Source organism: Lonchura striata, chromosome 5 (assembly GCF_050655825.1).
Source record: "Lonchura striata isolate lonStrDom1 chromosome 5, ASM5065582v1, whole genome shotgun sequence".
Taxonomy (NCBI): Eukaryota; Metazoa; Chordata; class Aves; order Passeriformes; family Estrildidae; genus Lonchura; species Lonchura striata.
In genome coordinates, this window is record NC_140707.1 from 50,557,669 (window position 1) to 50,571,743 (window position 14,075).

Sequence of the window (14,075 nt, forward strand, 5' to 3'; positions counted from 1 at the left end):
GACTACAGGGTGTGAGAGAGACTTAGGGGCCTCCAGTCTCTTGTCCAAGGTGGGATCTAAGATGTAGGTAAGTTCCCCACTTCCCCTGGGAGATGAAACTCCTGTCTGGGCCTTGCCCTTAAGCTGTCTTCAAGTTCAGGCCAAATACTTCTGCCGTCTGTGTTGCCTCTTTGTTCCTCAGCTAAAGTCAGTCCTGTTAACTGCTCTCCCTTGCTGTAGTTGATGCGCTTAAATATCCCTGCCTGCCATTTCTCACTTCAGCACCACTAAATAGACTTTTTCCTCACATAATCTCCTATTTATAAATCAATCACTCCAGCTCTGCTACTCCTGGCTGAAAACTTCCTATAGTTTGTTACTTTCCCTTTCAGAATGATGTAAGCAGCCCTGTCTGCCAGTGTCCAGCACTGACCTGGCCATGCACAGACCGGAGGGTGCCTCACAGGACTTCTCTGCAGAGCCCAACCATTGCTCTCTCTGAGCATCACTTTAAGGGCTTCAGCACAGACATGAGGCAGTGGGTTCAAAGGTGGTTTAAGGTCTGGAAAGTAGTACTGAGAAGTACCAGATAATGTGAATGCCAAAACAGGACTTCTGTTATTCTGTAAACAAGTTACTACAAAAATTGCAGTGGACTTCATATTTTTCAGGTCCCTCTTGGGCAATATTGCACCAGAACCCCTTGAACTTCCTTCTCCCTAAAACTGGTGGGCATATTGCAGCTGCAGCAACCTGATTTCTGCTGCCAGTTCAGGCTGCAAGCTCAGCTCATTGCTCTTTCCTTGTGAAGCAATGCCAGGCACAGGAGAGAAAGCTGCCAAAACAGTAGACACTTAGGACCCTCCTGGAAGCTCCCATGCTCTCATTTCCATCAGCCCCTCTACAGTCCCAGCTCCTCTGACCTCCTGGAGAGATTCAAATTCTGCAGTGCTCTGGAGTGAGAAAGGTGGGAAAACAGAAGCCATGGCACCAGCAATGACTGTAAGAGGATGGATGTGTCAATTTAGCCCATCATAAACAGGTCATAAAGTAGTGTGGGTCAAACTTTTGCAGCCCCAGAAGTGGTTTTGGCAACTGGTCCACAGTCTGACCTGCCCCAAATGTCATTTGGCTGTCCAGGTGTTTCAGTTATGTCCACTCTGAATAGTCTCATCTGGTCCACCCATGGACAGCCCTGCAGTGGGTGGGGTGCTCTGACTCCCTCCACTCCTGGAGGTGCCCTAGGTGGGACTGGGGAACTTTCCTGATGGGGTGGATAGCTGAGTTGTTTAAGTGTTGTCCCCACGTGTGACACTGTCTAGATTGTCACATTCCAGTGACAGAACCAGAGCAAGCTCTGTCTTATTATACAAAAACTCAGCACCAACTCCTTGATACATCCTTCCTCTTGAGACTCAAGCCAACAAGAATTTTATCTGCTGAACAAAGAGGCTACTCTTGGGAGAAGACTCTGCCCAAACTTGGAGCAGTAAAACCTGCCTTACAGCACATCTGGTAACACAGTGCCTGAAGACTCCCCATAACTGGACATCACCTTTTCTCTGAGCCTTGTCTGGGGGAGAATGGGCTGCAAGCAGGCAGGTTAAAACCCAACAGACAGAAAAGCTTCTGGCAGCCATAGCTAAACTGCAAAAGTCTCCATGGTTGTAATGATGAAGCATCCTGCACCAAAGCAGGAAGCACTCTGGTCCCCCACTGAACTCCTCCAAGGAACAGAAAAATGCTAACTACTTGTTTATAAGCTGGAAGCGGGTGTGTGCAGTCATCTGCATAACAGAACTGCCCAAGCTGTCTCTTTGTGTGTTTTCCAGCCCCTATGTTAATCACTGACCCTGCTGACTCCGGCATTTACCAGTGTCTCACTGCCCTGTGAGCACCGCTTTGCATTTGCAACCCAAGAAGTTAAAAGGATAAAGGATGAGAAGGGAAGCTCAGCAGCTGTGGATATGAACACCAGCCTGCCAGAGGGGAAAAGAGCCAGGACTGGACAAGTTGATAGAGAGTGGAGCTGGCTTTGAAAGATTGTCTGAAGGGGATAAAGCTCACCAAAGAATGGTTTAGGTCTCTCTTCCTTGCACTGTTGCTTCTCTAGGTCCAGTGTGAGAGACTTTTTTGAGTCCTGAAGGCCAGGGCTCAGTGTCACCTGGGGTGATGACTCCTAACTAAGGCTGGGAGGATTCAAGCAACCAGTCCACACTTCCAGCAAACCCTTTCCTCCTGTCAAACCTTCCCTGCATTCCTGGGAACAAATGTGAGACAAGAGAAGTGGGAAGAAATGCTCTGGGCTATGTGCTTCTGGGCAGTGAAGGTATGCCTTGACTTGTGCAGCAATGTTTGCTCCTGGACTACGGTGTAAGCGAAGGCAGCAGGAGAGGGAGCTGGGCACATTTACCCTTTGAAATATCTGTGTTTAGTTGCTTCCTGAATTGCACAGGAATACATGGTGTTTCCATGAGCCCTCCTGCCCTTTCATTGCCAAATGCTGCAGCAGAAATGAGTGCCACAGTGAGGTTCCCTAAGGGCAGAGGCATGTGGAGCAGGAAGCCCTTGCTCTCTCTGGCATCAGGAGTTACTTTGTGCCTAACTGAATTTGAGGCAATTGTGGCAGGTTTCAGGCTGGTCCCCCCCAAGGATAGACTGGGGAGAGGGAGAAGAAACTAGATACTGCCTGCAACCAGAGCTACACACACACAGGAGACAGGAAGCACTGACACATTTAGTGAAGGTCCCAACTCTTCCCTCTTGACCAAACTAAGACCCTGTCATTAAAATGCACCCAGGCCTCACACCCAGGACCAGATGAGCTCCTTGGGTTCCTGTTTCGAGGTGGTGTAGGTTGGGATGAGACAGGTTCTGGAGGAAGCTCCAGAGTTCTGGACACATGAGAGGCCATAGGGTGGAGGTGGTGTTGACAACTTAGCAATGCTGGATTGATGCTGGAATGAGGGTGCCTGATGTGCTGGCTGTTTGCACAGCCTCACGTGATGCCCAAGAAACAGGATGAAGGCATTGTGAGAGCTCCCGCTCACAATTAAGGAGAGGGACCTCAGTCCTGAGATTAGGCTGAGGAGGCAGCAGGGCAGAGATAATGGGGAGAAAGACAGCTCCACTGAGGGCCCAGGTATCAGCAGACAGATGTAAGGCTGCCCGGAGCTGAGGACAGGGAAAACGTTTCTGTAATTTGGGTGCCTCCCACAGACAAACGAGAAGGTTTTGATGGGCAGCTTTGTCTGCCTTAGGAGTCCAGGGGTCCCACCAGCCTGGCCTTGCTGGTAAAAGGGCACCACTTGGGAAGGAGAGAGGAAAGGGCAACTCCTGGCTAGCAGGAGAGAAGGACCGTGGTCTCGTCAGGAACAAGCTAGGAGAAGGGAGCAGACACACATACAGGCTGTGCCAACCCTTGGGCTGCAGTGACACTCACTTGGGACATACCTGCTCCTCGTGGGCCACGATGCTTGCCCCACGCAGGCGCCCAGCTCCCACCCCGCGGCCCCAGTGGGCTCCGCCACTCGCCATGGGGCTGCAAGGCCGGGCGGGACGTGGGGCAAGAGGATGCTTTGGGGCACAGGGTGCCTGGGCGCTCCGGGGCGCAGCGGGGCAGGGCGGCCCGAGGCGGCGGGCCCTTTAAGTGCGGCGGCGGCGGCACAATGGCCATTATCACTTTAGCTTTGGAAGTGACCCCCGGCCCGCTCCGCTTTCATCTGGGCCGGGGCCGCGGGGATGGCCCGCTTCCTGCCGGGGGAGGGGAGGGCGGGGGCCGGCGGGGAGGGGAGGGGCGGCCCGGGTCGGCCCGGCCCGGCCCGGCGCCGCACGCGGCCGGCCGCTCCCGGGGGTCACTGCGGGGCTGGCACCGGGGCGGCCGCGGCTCCGCGCCGCTTCCTGCCGCCGCCCTTAAAGGTGCGGGGCGGCGCAGGGTGCGGGCTGGGCGTGACTTGACCCGCGGAGTCAGGTGAGTGCGGAGCCGTGCTGGGCGCCGTCGGGTCCGCGGCTCCTCGCTATCCCTTTCAAAGCCGCGGGCTGTCCCGCTCTGGCGGCACCATCCTGGGGCGGGAGGGCTTCCCATCCCGTTGTGCCCTCGGTCTCCGCTCGGCAGCTACCCGGGCACCGGCGGCCTCTCCCCCGGCCCCGGGCTGTGTGTCCCTTTGTCTCCTGGCGAGGGGAGCGGCTGCCTGTGCTCCCACCCGGGGTGCGGGGCCGTCCCCGTCGCGGGGCAGCCGCCCGGAGCCACCTCCGCCGCCTTCGGGAGAGGCGTGAGCAGCCGCGGTGCCTGGGGCTGGGGGTGTCTGTCAGGCGCCGCCCGCACCCGGGCGCTCAGTGCCCCCGCCCGAGGGGCGGACGAAGCCGGGCTTGGCTGCAGCGCTTCGGCCTAGGTTAAGGTGGGTCTGGGGGTTTTTCCCTCTCCCGGTGAGCGACGCCCCATTTGTTAACTTCGGTGGATATGTCAGCGTTGGCCGATGGAGCAGGCATTCTGCTGCCTTTGATACTTACTTCTGGAGCTCCTCCGGTGATATTTCTAGCCTAGACAACTGCTGGAGGCTACCACTTCTGTGCTCCTGCTGTACGGTCCCCGTGGTTCAAATATCCTCCTCTCAAATAAGAGCCTGTACCGCTGGGGTAGTGTGAACCCGCAGCTGGGGCTGGGAAGTGAGCCACTTTACCCAGGTGGGCTTGGGTACATGAATACCCCTGCTCCTCTGGGGTACATGGGGTCTTTGGCAGTTGGGGCTGAAGTCTCCTGGATTCCTGCTGGTGGGAGCATTTTTGGGACTGGCTGGGGGAACTTGCAGTACTGGATGCCACCAGCCCATCAGTTTAGGTGAGGGAACGTGACCTGCAGCTGTTTCCTTATCTGTTACAATGCAAAAGCGGCCAGGTTAGGTAAAACCTTTATCAGCAGCAAAAAGCTCCCTTGGTTACTTCTTGGTGCTGAGGTGGTTTAGTGAACACTTGTCTGTCGTGTTCAGCATGCTTCCCTGGGGCTGTACAGGGAGAAGTGTTCCCTTTGCATCAGGTCCTCTATGCTGAGAGCTGCTGGATTTGATCTGGCCATGAACCAAGCCCCCCAGCTTGTCTGACTTCTGATTTAGCCAAGCCTCTCTCCACCTGACCCAGGAGTTCCCTGCTGCTGATTCAGCTGTGGGTTTTACCTTAGGATTGCTCTGGGAAGCAAGCGCTGACAGTGACATTGAGGCTGTGGATTTATTGCTGAAGAAAAGGATTAATGGCCTTTAAGCTGTGCCTCCAGCTCTCCCTCTCTCTATCTCTCTCAGTCTATAAGGGGATGGGAAATGCCTACTAGGACAGAAATACCAAGGTTGCTGCTGGTGGTCTCTAGTCTATGTCAGCTATGTCCTAACCTCCTTCTGGGCGAAAAACGTCTGTCTTGCCTTTCTTGGCTCTTCTGGTGGGATAGTGCTCAGAGAACTTGGCTGCTGCAAGGGGAGGTGGCTGGCTGGCTCCTAAAGCATTTGACAGGCCACAGAGAGGGAGAACTTGGGCTCTGTCAGCCCTATAGTTGTCCTGAGTTGTGCCTTTGTTTCAGCTCCTCAAGCACATGTCACTCAACATAGGCTTAGTCAAAATTTCTATAAACTACTGTAAATTTCTGCAGCCTTCTAGGAAAATAGCAGTGCATATCTGATCTGAAATGACAATTCCATGCCTTCTCAGACCAGGATTTTAAGACAGGTGTGTTTTCCCTGCTTCACAGCTGTGTGCATTTGCCTGTGTTTGTCTCTAGTAACTGATGCCCTACAGCTGTGGGAGCAGCTGTAAGAATGTTCTGGCCTCTAACATGCAGGAGATTGTGGAGAAGTTTGGAGCAGGGGAAGGGATGCAATTGGTGACTACCTGTGATCTGATTAAAGGCAAGTGGCAGCAGCAGCACGGAGGCTCCTTGTCATGATGAACTTGTATGTGTCAATGTGGTTCTGTGGCACCTCATGTGGTTTGTTCATGGCCAGGGGCCATAGATGTTACAGCACTAATAATCATATCTGCAGCAGGGCTGAAAATTGCGAGAGTTGTGGCTGGACATCTGCTTTATTATAGAGCTGCTGCTTTTCCTGCTTCTGCTGTTCCTTGTGTACCCACAGAGTTGTGAGTGCACAGTAGTACCTGTGAAGTGTTGAGAGGTGAGCTCTAGCTGGCCTGTGAACTGAGCAGGCTGCAAAGTAATGTCGTATGTATCGGGCATGATATAAGAATGAAGCTTAGGAGAAAATGGAGATTTGGCTTCTTGAGTGAGGTGTTGTCCCTGGGAGAAAACTGGCCCAAAAAGGGGGAGAGTAGGCTGGCTGGGCAGAGGCCTGAGCTGTCTGACTGTGAAAGGATGCTGAAGATGGCTGCACTGATGAAGCTGGAGCTAAGAACCATGCAGCCATCATGAAAGTCCCTGGAGTGGTGGGGACAGAACCACGTAGGAATCCAAAAGCTGAACAAAGCTTTGGATTCCTATGTGGAATCCAGTAGAAATACAAAGCTTTGACGCTTTGTATTTCATGAGTGGGAACTGGCATGCAGAGGGAGGTAGGACAGGACTGGGACCGGCTCAGGCAGGGAGGAGCTTACACTCTCTCTGTACCTTTGGGTTGCCTCCTGCCTGGTAGCTTGTCTAGAAGCCCTCCTTTTGTGCCTTCTCCTTAGCTGGTGGTGTGTGTTGGCTGAGTGGCAAGTGACATCTAGCGTCGGCTCAGGTAGCAGTAGCTGTGGCTTGGGCTGGCTCTGTCACTTCCATCCGAGGTTCTGTGGCAGTTTTTGGTGCATGCAGTGGGTGCAGCTGCAGTGCCCTGCTCTGAGGAAGAAGGCAAGCTCCTTCTTAACAGTAAGCAAGTAAAATGGAAATGATGGAACCACTAGAGGGAGAGGTGGGTGTAGGGGTAATGCCAGGCCAAAACCAGGTATGCAGTGGTAGGAGGTGACCTGGCTTCTGACCCCATGGGTGCAGTCACTCCTTAGTTTTGTGTAGACAAGTGGAGGCTGTGTACCATATGTGCTGCCCACAGGAGGTCACTGGTGAGCCCATGTTCCACTCCCTCACCAGGTCTGCCTGGTGAGGATCAGGGCTACCTCCTTTGTCCTTGGAATGTGCATGGTGGCCTTTCCTCTACCTTCTTCCCTCATCCTGTCCTTTGGGCAGGAGCTGGACTTGGAGGTCAGGTCACTGCCAGTCTGGAGTGTGCACTGTCTTCATGTCCTGTGATTTTTTTATTTTTGCCATCCTTCAGGATGATCCAGAGGCATCAGCTGGTGCAGTCTGTGCTGCAGGAGCTCCAGGAAGCCACCGAATGCTTTGGTCTGGAGGGTCTCACCAGTGCTGCGCTGGAGGCAGAGAGGACCTTGTCATCTTTCTCCCTACCTGGCTATTGTGGAAGTCAGTTTCAAGAGGAGCTGGAGGTTGACCGGGTAGCAAGGAGCCTCTACCCTGAGGATGCCCCAAGTAACATGCTGCCCCTTGTTTGCAAGGGTGAGGGAAACCGCCTCTTTGAGGCTGCTAGTGTGCTGCTCTGGGGCAACCCCAGCCTCAGCCTGGAGCTGCAGGTGCGTACTGTGGTGGAGATGCTGCTGCACAAACAATACTACTTAAATGGCATGATTGACTCCAAAGTGATGCTGCAGGCTGCCCGCTACTCCCTCTGCACTGAGGAGACCCCAGAGATGACCAGTCTTCCCATGGCTATCCTGGAAGCCATCTTTGATGCTGATATTAAAGCTACCTGTTTTCCTGGTACCTTTGCCAACATGTGGCATGTCTATGCTCTTGCCTCAGTACTGCAGTGTAACATCTACTCCATATATCCCATGAGCAACCTGAAGATCCGACCCTATTTTAACCGGCTCATCCGGCCCAGGAAGTGTGGCCCACGAACCTCCACGCTACACATCATGTGGTCAGGACAACAGCTCTCCCGGCAGGTGTTCAAAGCGCAGTACTTTGTGGCTGTGGTTGGCCTGGAGGAGCTGGAACCCACAATACCTTCACCAGAGCCTCCTGTCCAGCCCATGAAGACCCTTGAGCTGCTGAACAGTGACCCCCAGTTGACCTACTCCAACCTGCGTGACCGCTACAGCATCACCAAGAGCACCTTCTACCGCTGGAAGCGCCAGTCTCGTGAACACCGGCAGAAAGCGGCTGCCAGGTTTGCAGCTAAACACTTCCTCCAGTCCTGCTTTCAGGAGGGCAATGTAATCCCCCTCCAGCACTTCCGACAAATGTTTCCAGAAATCTCACGATCCACATACTATGCATGGAAGCACGAGATGCAGAGCATGGTCAACGGGGATACCTCTGCTCTGTCTGAGGCCCACAGGTTGCAGGAACTTCCCAGGGTTGTCCCAAAAAAGGCTGATGTGAATGAGCCAGCAAATCCACAAGGGAGCTTAAAATCCTCAAGTCCTTCCCCAGATCCCATTCAAGCAGGAATCTTTATGCAAGGAGCCAAATCCTACCTAGAGAAATGCATTTCCATGAACACTCTGGTGCCTTACAGATGCTTCAAACGTAGCTTCCCAGGCATCTCCAGGTCCACTTACTATAACTGGCGAAGAAAAGCAATCAAGGAGAACCCCAACTTCAAACACCCCCAGTCACCCTTGGATAACCAGAAAACTCTAGCTATAGGAAAGCCATTCCTGCAATTGAAGCCAAGCAGCGTGCCTGTTAAGAAGAGACGGAATGGAGACAGGCCAGCATCCAGGAGTCTCCTGCAGCTCCATCCTTCTCTCTGCTGGAGAAAGCAGCTGCGAGATGTGGCCAGGAGGCAGGTCCAGCAATGGCAGCTGCCGTTCTGCAAGTACCGCCTGCGCTATCCATCTCTCTCTTCCACAGCCTACTGGTTTTGGAAGGGCAGTGGCCAAACCACTTGGCAGCATCGCCTGCCCTGGAGTAGCTCCAGCGTGCCATTGAACCGTGTGGCTTCCCTGGCACCTCCAAGAGCAGAGCCAGGCCTCAAATCACAGTGCCATTTGGAAGTAGCCACCAAGCACATAGATAAGCCAGTGCCTGCCATGCCGTGCAACACCACCATTTCGGGCTATGCCATGTCGGAGAGAGCCAACAGCCGGATGTTTGTGATGGATGTGATCGCCACGGCCCAATTCAAGGCACAGGCCAAGCTGTTCCTGCAGCAGCGCTTTGAGTCGAAGACCTTCCCGACCTACAAGGAGTTCAGTGCCCGCTTCCCACTCACGGCCCGTTCCACCTATTACATGTGGAAGCGTGCCCTGCACGATGGGCTAACATTGGTGGATGCCTGAGCTGGCTACAGCTCCTCTGTTGATGTGCCCTTTGGCTCTCTGGGGCAGTGCCCAGGTTGGGGCCCTCGCTAATTTTTGTTCTGGTTTGATTTTGTTTTGTTCCTAGTCTCTGGCTTTCTTTTTTTGTGTGGTTCAATCAGGTATGGAAGCATCCTCACAGTGCCTATTCCCAGAGGCTAGAGGAGTGGAAGGAGAAGGTATTGAGTATCCCAAGGGAGAGGGGCCAGGTAATTTTCCTTTCTTTGTGTTCAGAGGATGAGCACGGGAGATAATACTGTGCCAGTGTCATGGAATTGCTGCTGGGACTCATGAGATGAAGGATGTGAAAGTCTCTCTGCCCCAGGCAGTTGCTTGAACGAGTAATGTGGATGTGCAGGATGAGCATGGAGATGCCTAGCATCTCATCAGTGAGCAGAGTAGTACTGGCTCAGCTGTAGGTGAGGAGAGGTTTGGGGAGTGCTCAGGTTTGTGTAAGAAGCATCTTTGGACTTTTCCCAGCTAAGGAGAATTAAAGCTTCACTTGGGATAAGTGAAGCTCTGGCTTTTAATACCAGCCTCTGGCTGCCCTGAGATTTCCTAGATGGAGCAGAGGCTGGTAGATGAGGGAACTTGTGTGTGTCCTCATTGTAATCTGTATGCTGGGAATGCTAAATTAGGAGTCAGTGTCTTGCAGGCTCTGGAGAAACTGTCCCTAGCCTTTCAGGTCTTGTAGCAATAACCTTTCACACAAACCTTTATTCTCTCAGCTGGCAGCTACTGTACTTTTATAGGGTCTCTCTTCCCAGATGTCTAGGAGAATGCAGAGAGGCTGCAACTTGTGTGCCCAGTGTCCCTGCTTCCTCTGTGCTGTGCTGCAAGCAACGTGGATACGTATTTCTCACTTGTAAGAAACCAAAGCAATAAAGACTCTTCCACTCCTAGCCCTGTGTGGTTTCTCACTCCCACTGCTTGATTTCTAGGCAAGGCTTTCCCCTCCCTCTCTGCTTTCTAAAACTTTCTAATGGGCGGGGAGAGACTGTGCATGCCTCAATCTCTGCTCCTGAGAAGGTCCTCTTCTGGTTCCTGGTTGGGAGTGTCTGCTGCTTGATGTCTCCTCTCTGGAGGCCTGTCTGGAGCTGTGCTTTCCCTGGTTAAGAGCCTAAGGCTTGCTTTCCAGAAGAGATGCAAGGCTGGAGATAGCCCAGTGTACACAGCCTGTGTGACAGCAGGGATGCAGAGACAATGTCTGAGATGTTGGTAGTCCTGCCCTGAAGTGGTGGTGGTGTACTGGGAGGCTGAAACCACCTGTTTGTACCTTTGCCCTGTGAGTGTCTTGAGGCATAAGGCTGAGGAGGTCTTTGCCCGACTCCAAAAAGCCTCATCCCCTTAGTGTGCAAGTTCTCCTGTGGTGTCTGTGAGCATGAGTGTGCCAGACTAAGCTGTAGGATGTCTAGGGCTGGTTGGTACCACTGCTGTGGTGACAACTGCAGTACCTGGTCTTGCTTCCTAGGAAGCTGTCAGAACTCAGAGCAACCTACAGATGTGGGGGGAGAGCTTCCCAAGTTCTGCATTTACAAGGTCAGCGCCTGAGGCTTGGTCAGCAGGACTGACTCTAGTCATACTCTCAGGCCTTTGACAGTGCATTATGAGCTTTAGTTACCATGTTAAGAGGACATGCCACAACATATGTGGTGTGTCTGTCCCAAATCCATCCCCCTGTTCTGCCCCACCCCCTCCTTCCAAAATTGCTTGCAAATAACTTGTTTTTCCTTAAGGTGTCTGGAACCTGTCACTGGCTGCTGCAGCCTGGTCCTGTTCCTGATGTAGTCTGGCTTCACTCCCTATGAGCCTCCTAGGCAGAGGGGCCCTACGCTAGAAAGTTCTGCTGGACTTCTCCAGCAGCAGGCTGCAGGAGAAAGGGGTGCTCAGGGTTGTTCTGTGGTGGGGCAGCCATGTTGAACCAGGATCTGGGGCATGCCTTAATAAACCATTTAGCTCCTTGTCCTTGGTGATGGTGGGCTCCCACCACTGCCCATCCACTCCAGCATGTCCTCTGTGTCCCAGAGGAGGGGTTCTGGGGCACTTTCTGTTTTGGGAAGGGAGGCGCATAAGGAGCAGAGAGCTGCCAAGTGGAGCTGTGTGCTGCTGCACAGAGCCCTGGGCTCTGTGTCAGGAAGTAATTGAAGTAATTAGCTGCCAGGGAGGACTCATCAATGAACTCCTCTAAGGGAGTGAGCTGGTAATTACTGCAGAAAGATTACCTAAGTCTCCAAACTGCTGGAGGCTGAGATAGCTGCTTTCAGCAGCAGTGGTGGTTGCAGCAGAAGCTGTGAAAATGGATGGAAGACACCCCCACCCCATCCCGAGTGTTCCTGCCGTGCCTGAGTCAAAGGAAGCAGCAGGAAGGGTGGGTTTTCTGATAGTGGATGGTGCCAACATGAGCCCTATTTGGGGGGCCATGAGGCTGGGCAGACTGTGCCTGATGGCACGACTGGGGCATCTGTCAGCATGACACAGCACAAGGGGTGGTGGGCAGGTGGGCATCAGGAGAGCCTGGGGGAGCCTTTGTAGTGTGGCCCAGTGCTCTACAGGGTGAAGGAATGGCTTCTATTTCACATCACCCAACTCTCCTTGAACTGGGAGTGGTACTGCATCACACCTGGCCAGCTGCAGAATGAACTGCTTCTGGGTACTGGGCTCCACAGCCCTTTGCAAGACAGTTTTTAGAAGCCCTGGTGAAGAGATCTAGGTGTAATATTTTCCCTGCCCTTAGCTGGATGCCTGGGTGGGGTATGGTGAGGAAAATAATACTTATTTCCCTCCCTATGCTGTGATGGCAGCAGGTCATGTTGGATCACTGCCAGTTGGCACCACCTAAATGGTGAGTGCTTGTTTGTTACTGATGTAGTTTGTGGCTGAGCAGTTTAAATGAGAAATTGTAGCACTTGATTGGTAAATGTCATGCTGCTATCACATTGAGCTGGTGCTGGGAGATTGAGGCAGGCTCTGCTGCTCCGCATCACGCTTCCAGGCACGGGATGGTGAATATCTCCCTTTGCACCTGGGCAGTGAGATTTAGCTCAGGTGTCACCTAAACTTCTTTACAGACAGGTGCTTCTAAATACTGACCTCAGAATAGATGAAAATTAAAAGGTGACTGAAAAGCAGAAGCTGGGGATCTGCAAAGCACATAGGGACCAGCTTTTTCTTACCTTTAGGGCTCTCCTCTGCCCTGCCACTAAGGCATCTCATTTGTGTCCATGGGATGAGTGTGGAAGGTGGGCAGTGCAGTGCAGCAGAGCCTGCCCAGGTGCTGTGGGAATAGTTTATTGAACCCAAGCAAAGCTTTGGGACATTTAGATGAGTGTTAGCTCAAGCATGGCTTTGCCTCCAGATTTTGCACAGGCAGCTTGTTTGTTGGTGCAAAGAGCAATAATGTTGGTCTTAAAAGCACATCAAGGTGGCAAAAGGGTTGCATTTCACAGGATAGCTCCTGTGCTTTCCTGGGATCATCAGAGTGGAGAAGTAGCAGCAGCAGAAAGATAGAGAAGCCAGAGCCACCATTTAAAACTGCTCACATGCTGATAAGCATAGCAGCAATTCATTATCAAGAATATCTGTGTGGGGAGGGGGGAAAAAGATGAAAAGAAAAAGAGGGAAAAACCTGATCATTTTTATCAGTCTCCTGCATAATTCCTTCCATAGGTCCAGACTACAGGCAACTAGTGCTGCCAAGCCAATTTAGTTGTTCAAACAGAATCTTTTTCCTCCTGTGTCCCAGGGGTATTTGTGGGGAATCAACTTCCTCTGTCCCAGCAGGCTATGCCAGCCACTGCCAGGTCCTGTTCCCTGTTCTACCACCTGCTCTGCCTCCTTTCCATTAAAATTCGTCTCATGTGCTGTGGCTGAAAGTGTCTTCTGGAGTCCAGCTGTGGCCCATCACTGCCCTGCCATTATGCTTCATGAATATTTTTTTACTGAACTAATTACCCAAACATCAGATCTGCCTTTTTCATGTTAGAGCAATGGCTCAGGCCATTTCCCTGGTTGCTGCTAGCTGAGGACCTCCCTCCTTGCTGCAGCAATTTCTGCTGGCAACACTTCATTGCATTTCCCTGCATTTAATCCCATCTCCACCACTCCCACTTTCAAGGTAGCCCAGTTCTCTATTCTTCTGTATTTCAAAACCTTCCCAATTTGTCTCATTAGCAATTTACACTCTTTCCTATGCCATCTTGCTAGTGAAAATATGGAAGATCAATCCTCATATAGAGGCTCAAGGATTTTGTCCTCCAGCCCAACTGATCTTGTAAAATATCAACACCCCATTAATACCTGTCTTAGCTTTCTTGGACTGGCCCCCACCTGATAACCTGAACCTGGTTGTGGTTCCATCCCAGCAGTTTGGCCAAGTTCCAGATGCAGTGTTCCTAGCCTTTCCTCTTTTAGAAAACAAGTACACTGATGTGTAAGGCTATTTTAGCACAGTCAACATTTGGAAAATACTGCACTTTTGGAGAAAGTACTCAAGTATGAAAGCACTCTAGGAAGAAAACTTTCCTTTTTCTAGCCTAATACTGTCAAGAGTTTGGTGCCTATGCCTAGACTTTGATATAGTATTTTGAGGCTGGCATTTCTGCAGATATTGCACTTACATTTGCATTTCATTTCTCCTCCCCTCGCATATTCCTTTACTGATCTCCCCATCCCTTTGCCATCACTTCAGGCTGGGAAAGGTAGGAGAGCTGTGGCAAGATGGACACTCCTGCCAAACTCAGGTGCTTGAGAATAAAGTTTTATCTTCAAGGCACTTCCATAACTGGGTGAGTCTGGGCAGGGAG

At 52.3% G+C, this 14,075-nt stretch overlaps 2 protein-coding genes across 3 annotated transcripts in view; one reads left to right on the forward strand and one right to left on the reverse strand.

Annotated features, from left to right (window-relative positions):
- Positions 1-14,075, reverse strand: part of ABCD4 (ATP binding cassette subfamily D member 4) — a 43,783-nt gene that overhangs the window by 25,192 nt on the left and 4,516 nt on the right. The gene's annotated exons all lie outside the window — the stretch shown is intronic.
- VRTN (vertebrae development associated) lies at positions 3,799-10,175 on the forward strand. Of its 2 annotated transcripts, none has more exons than XM_021542893.4 (2): positions 3,799-3,949; positions 7,227-10,175. In XM_021542893.4, the coding sequence occupies exon 2, from the start codon at positions 7,228-7,230 to the stop codon at positions 9,253-9,255; it is 2,028 nt and encodes a 675-aa protein (XP_021398568.1). In that variant the 5' UTR covers positions 3,799-3,949; position 7,227; the 3' UTR covers positions 9,256-10,175. The 2 variants fall into 2 exon arrangements, with proteins under 2 accessions (XP_021398568.1, XP_085436678.1); XM_085580552.1 differs by lacking the exon at positions 3,799-3,949 and adding an exon at positions 4,238-4,376.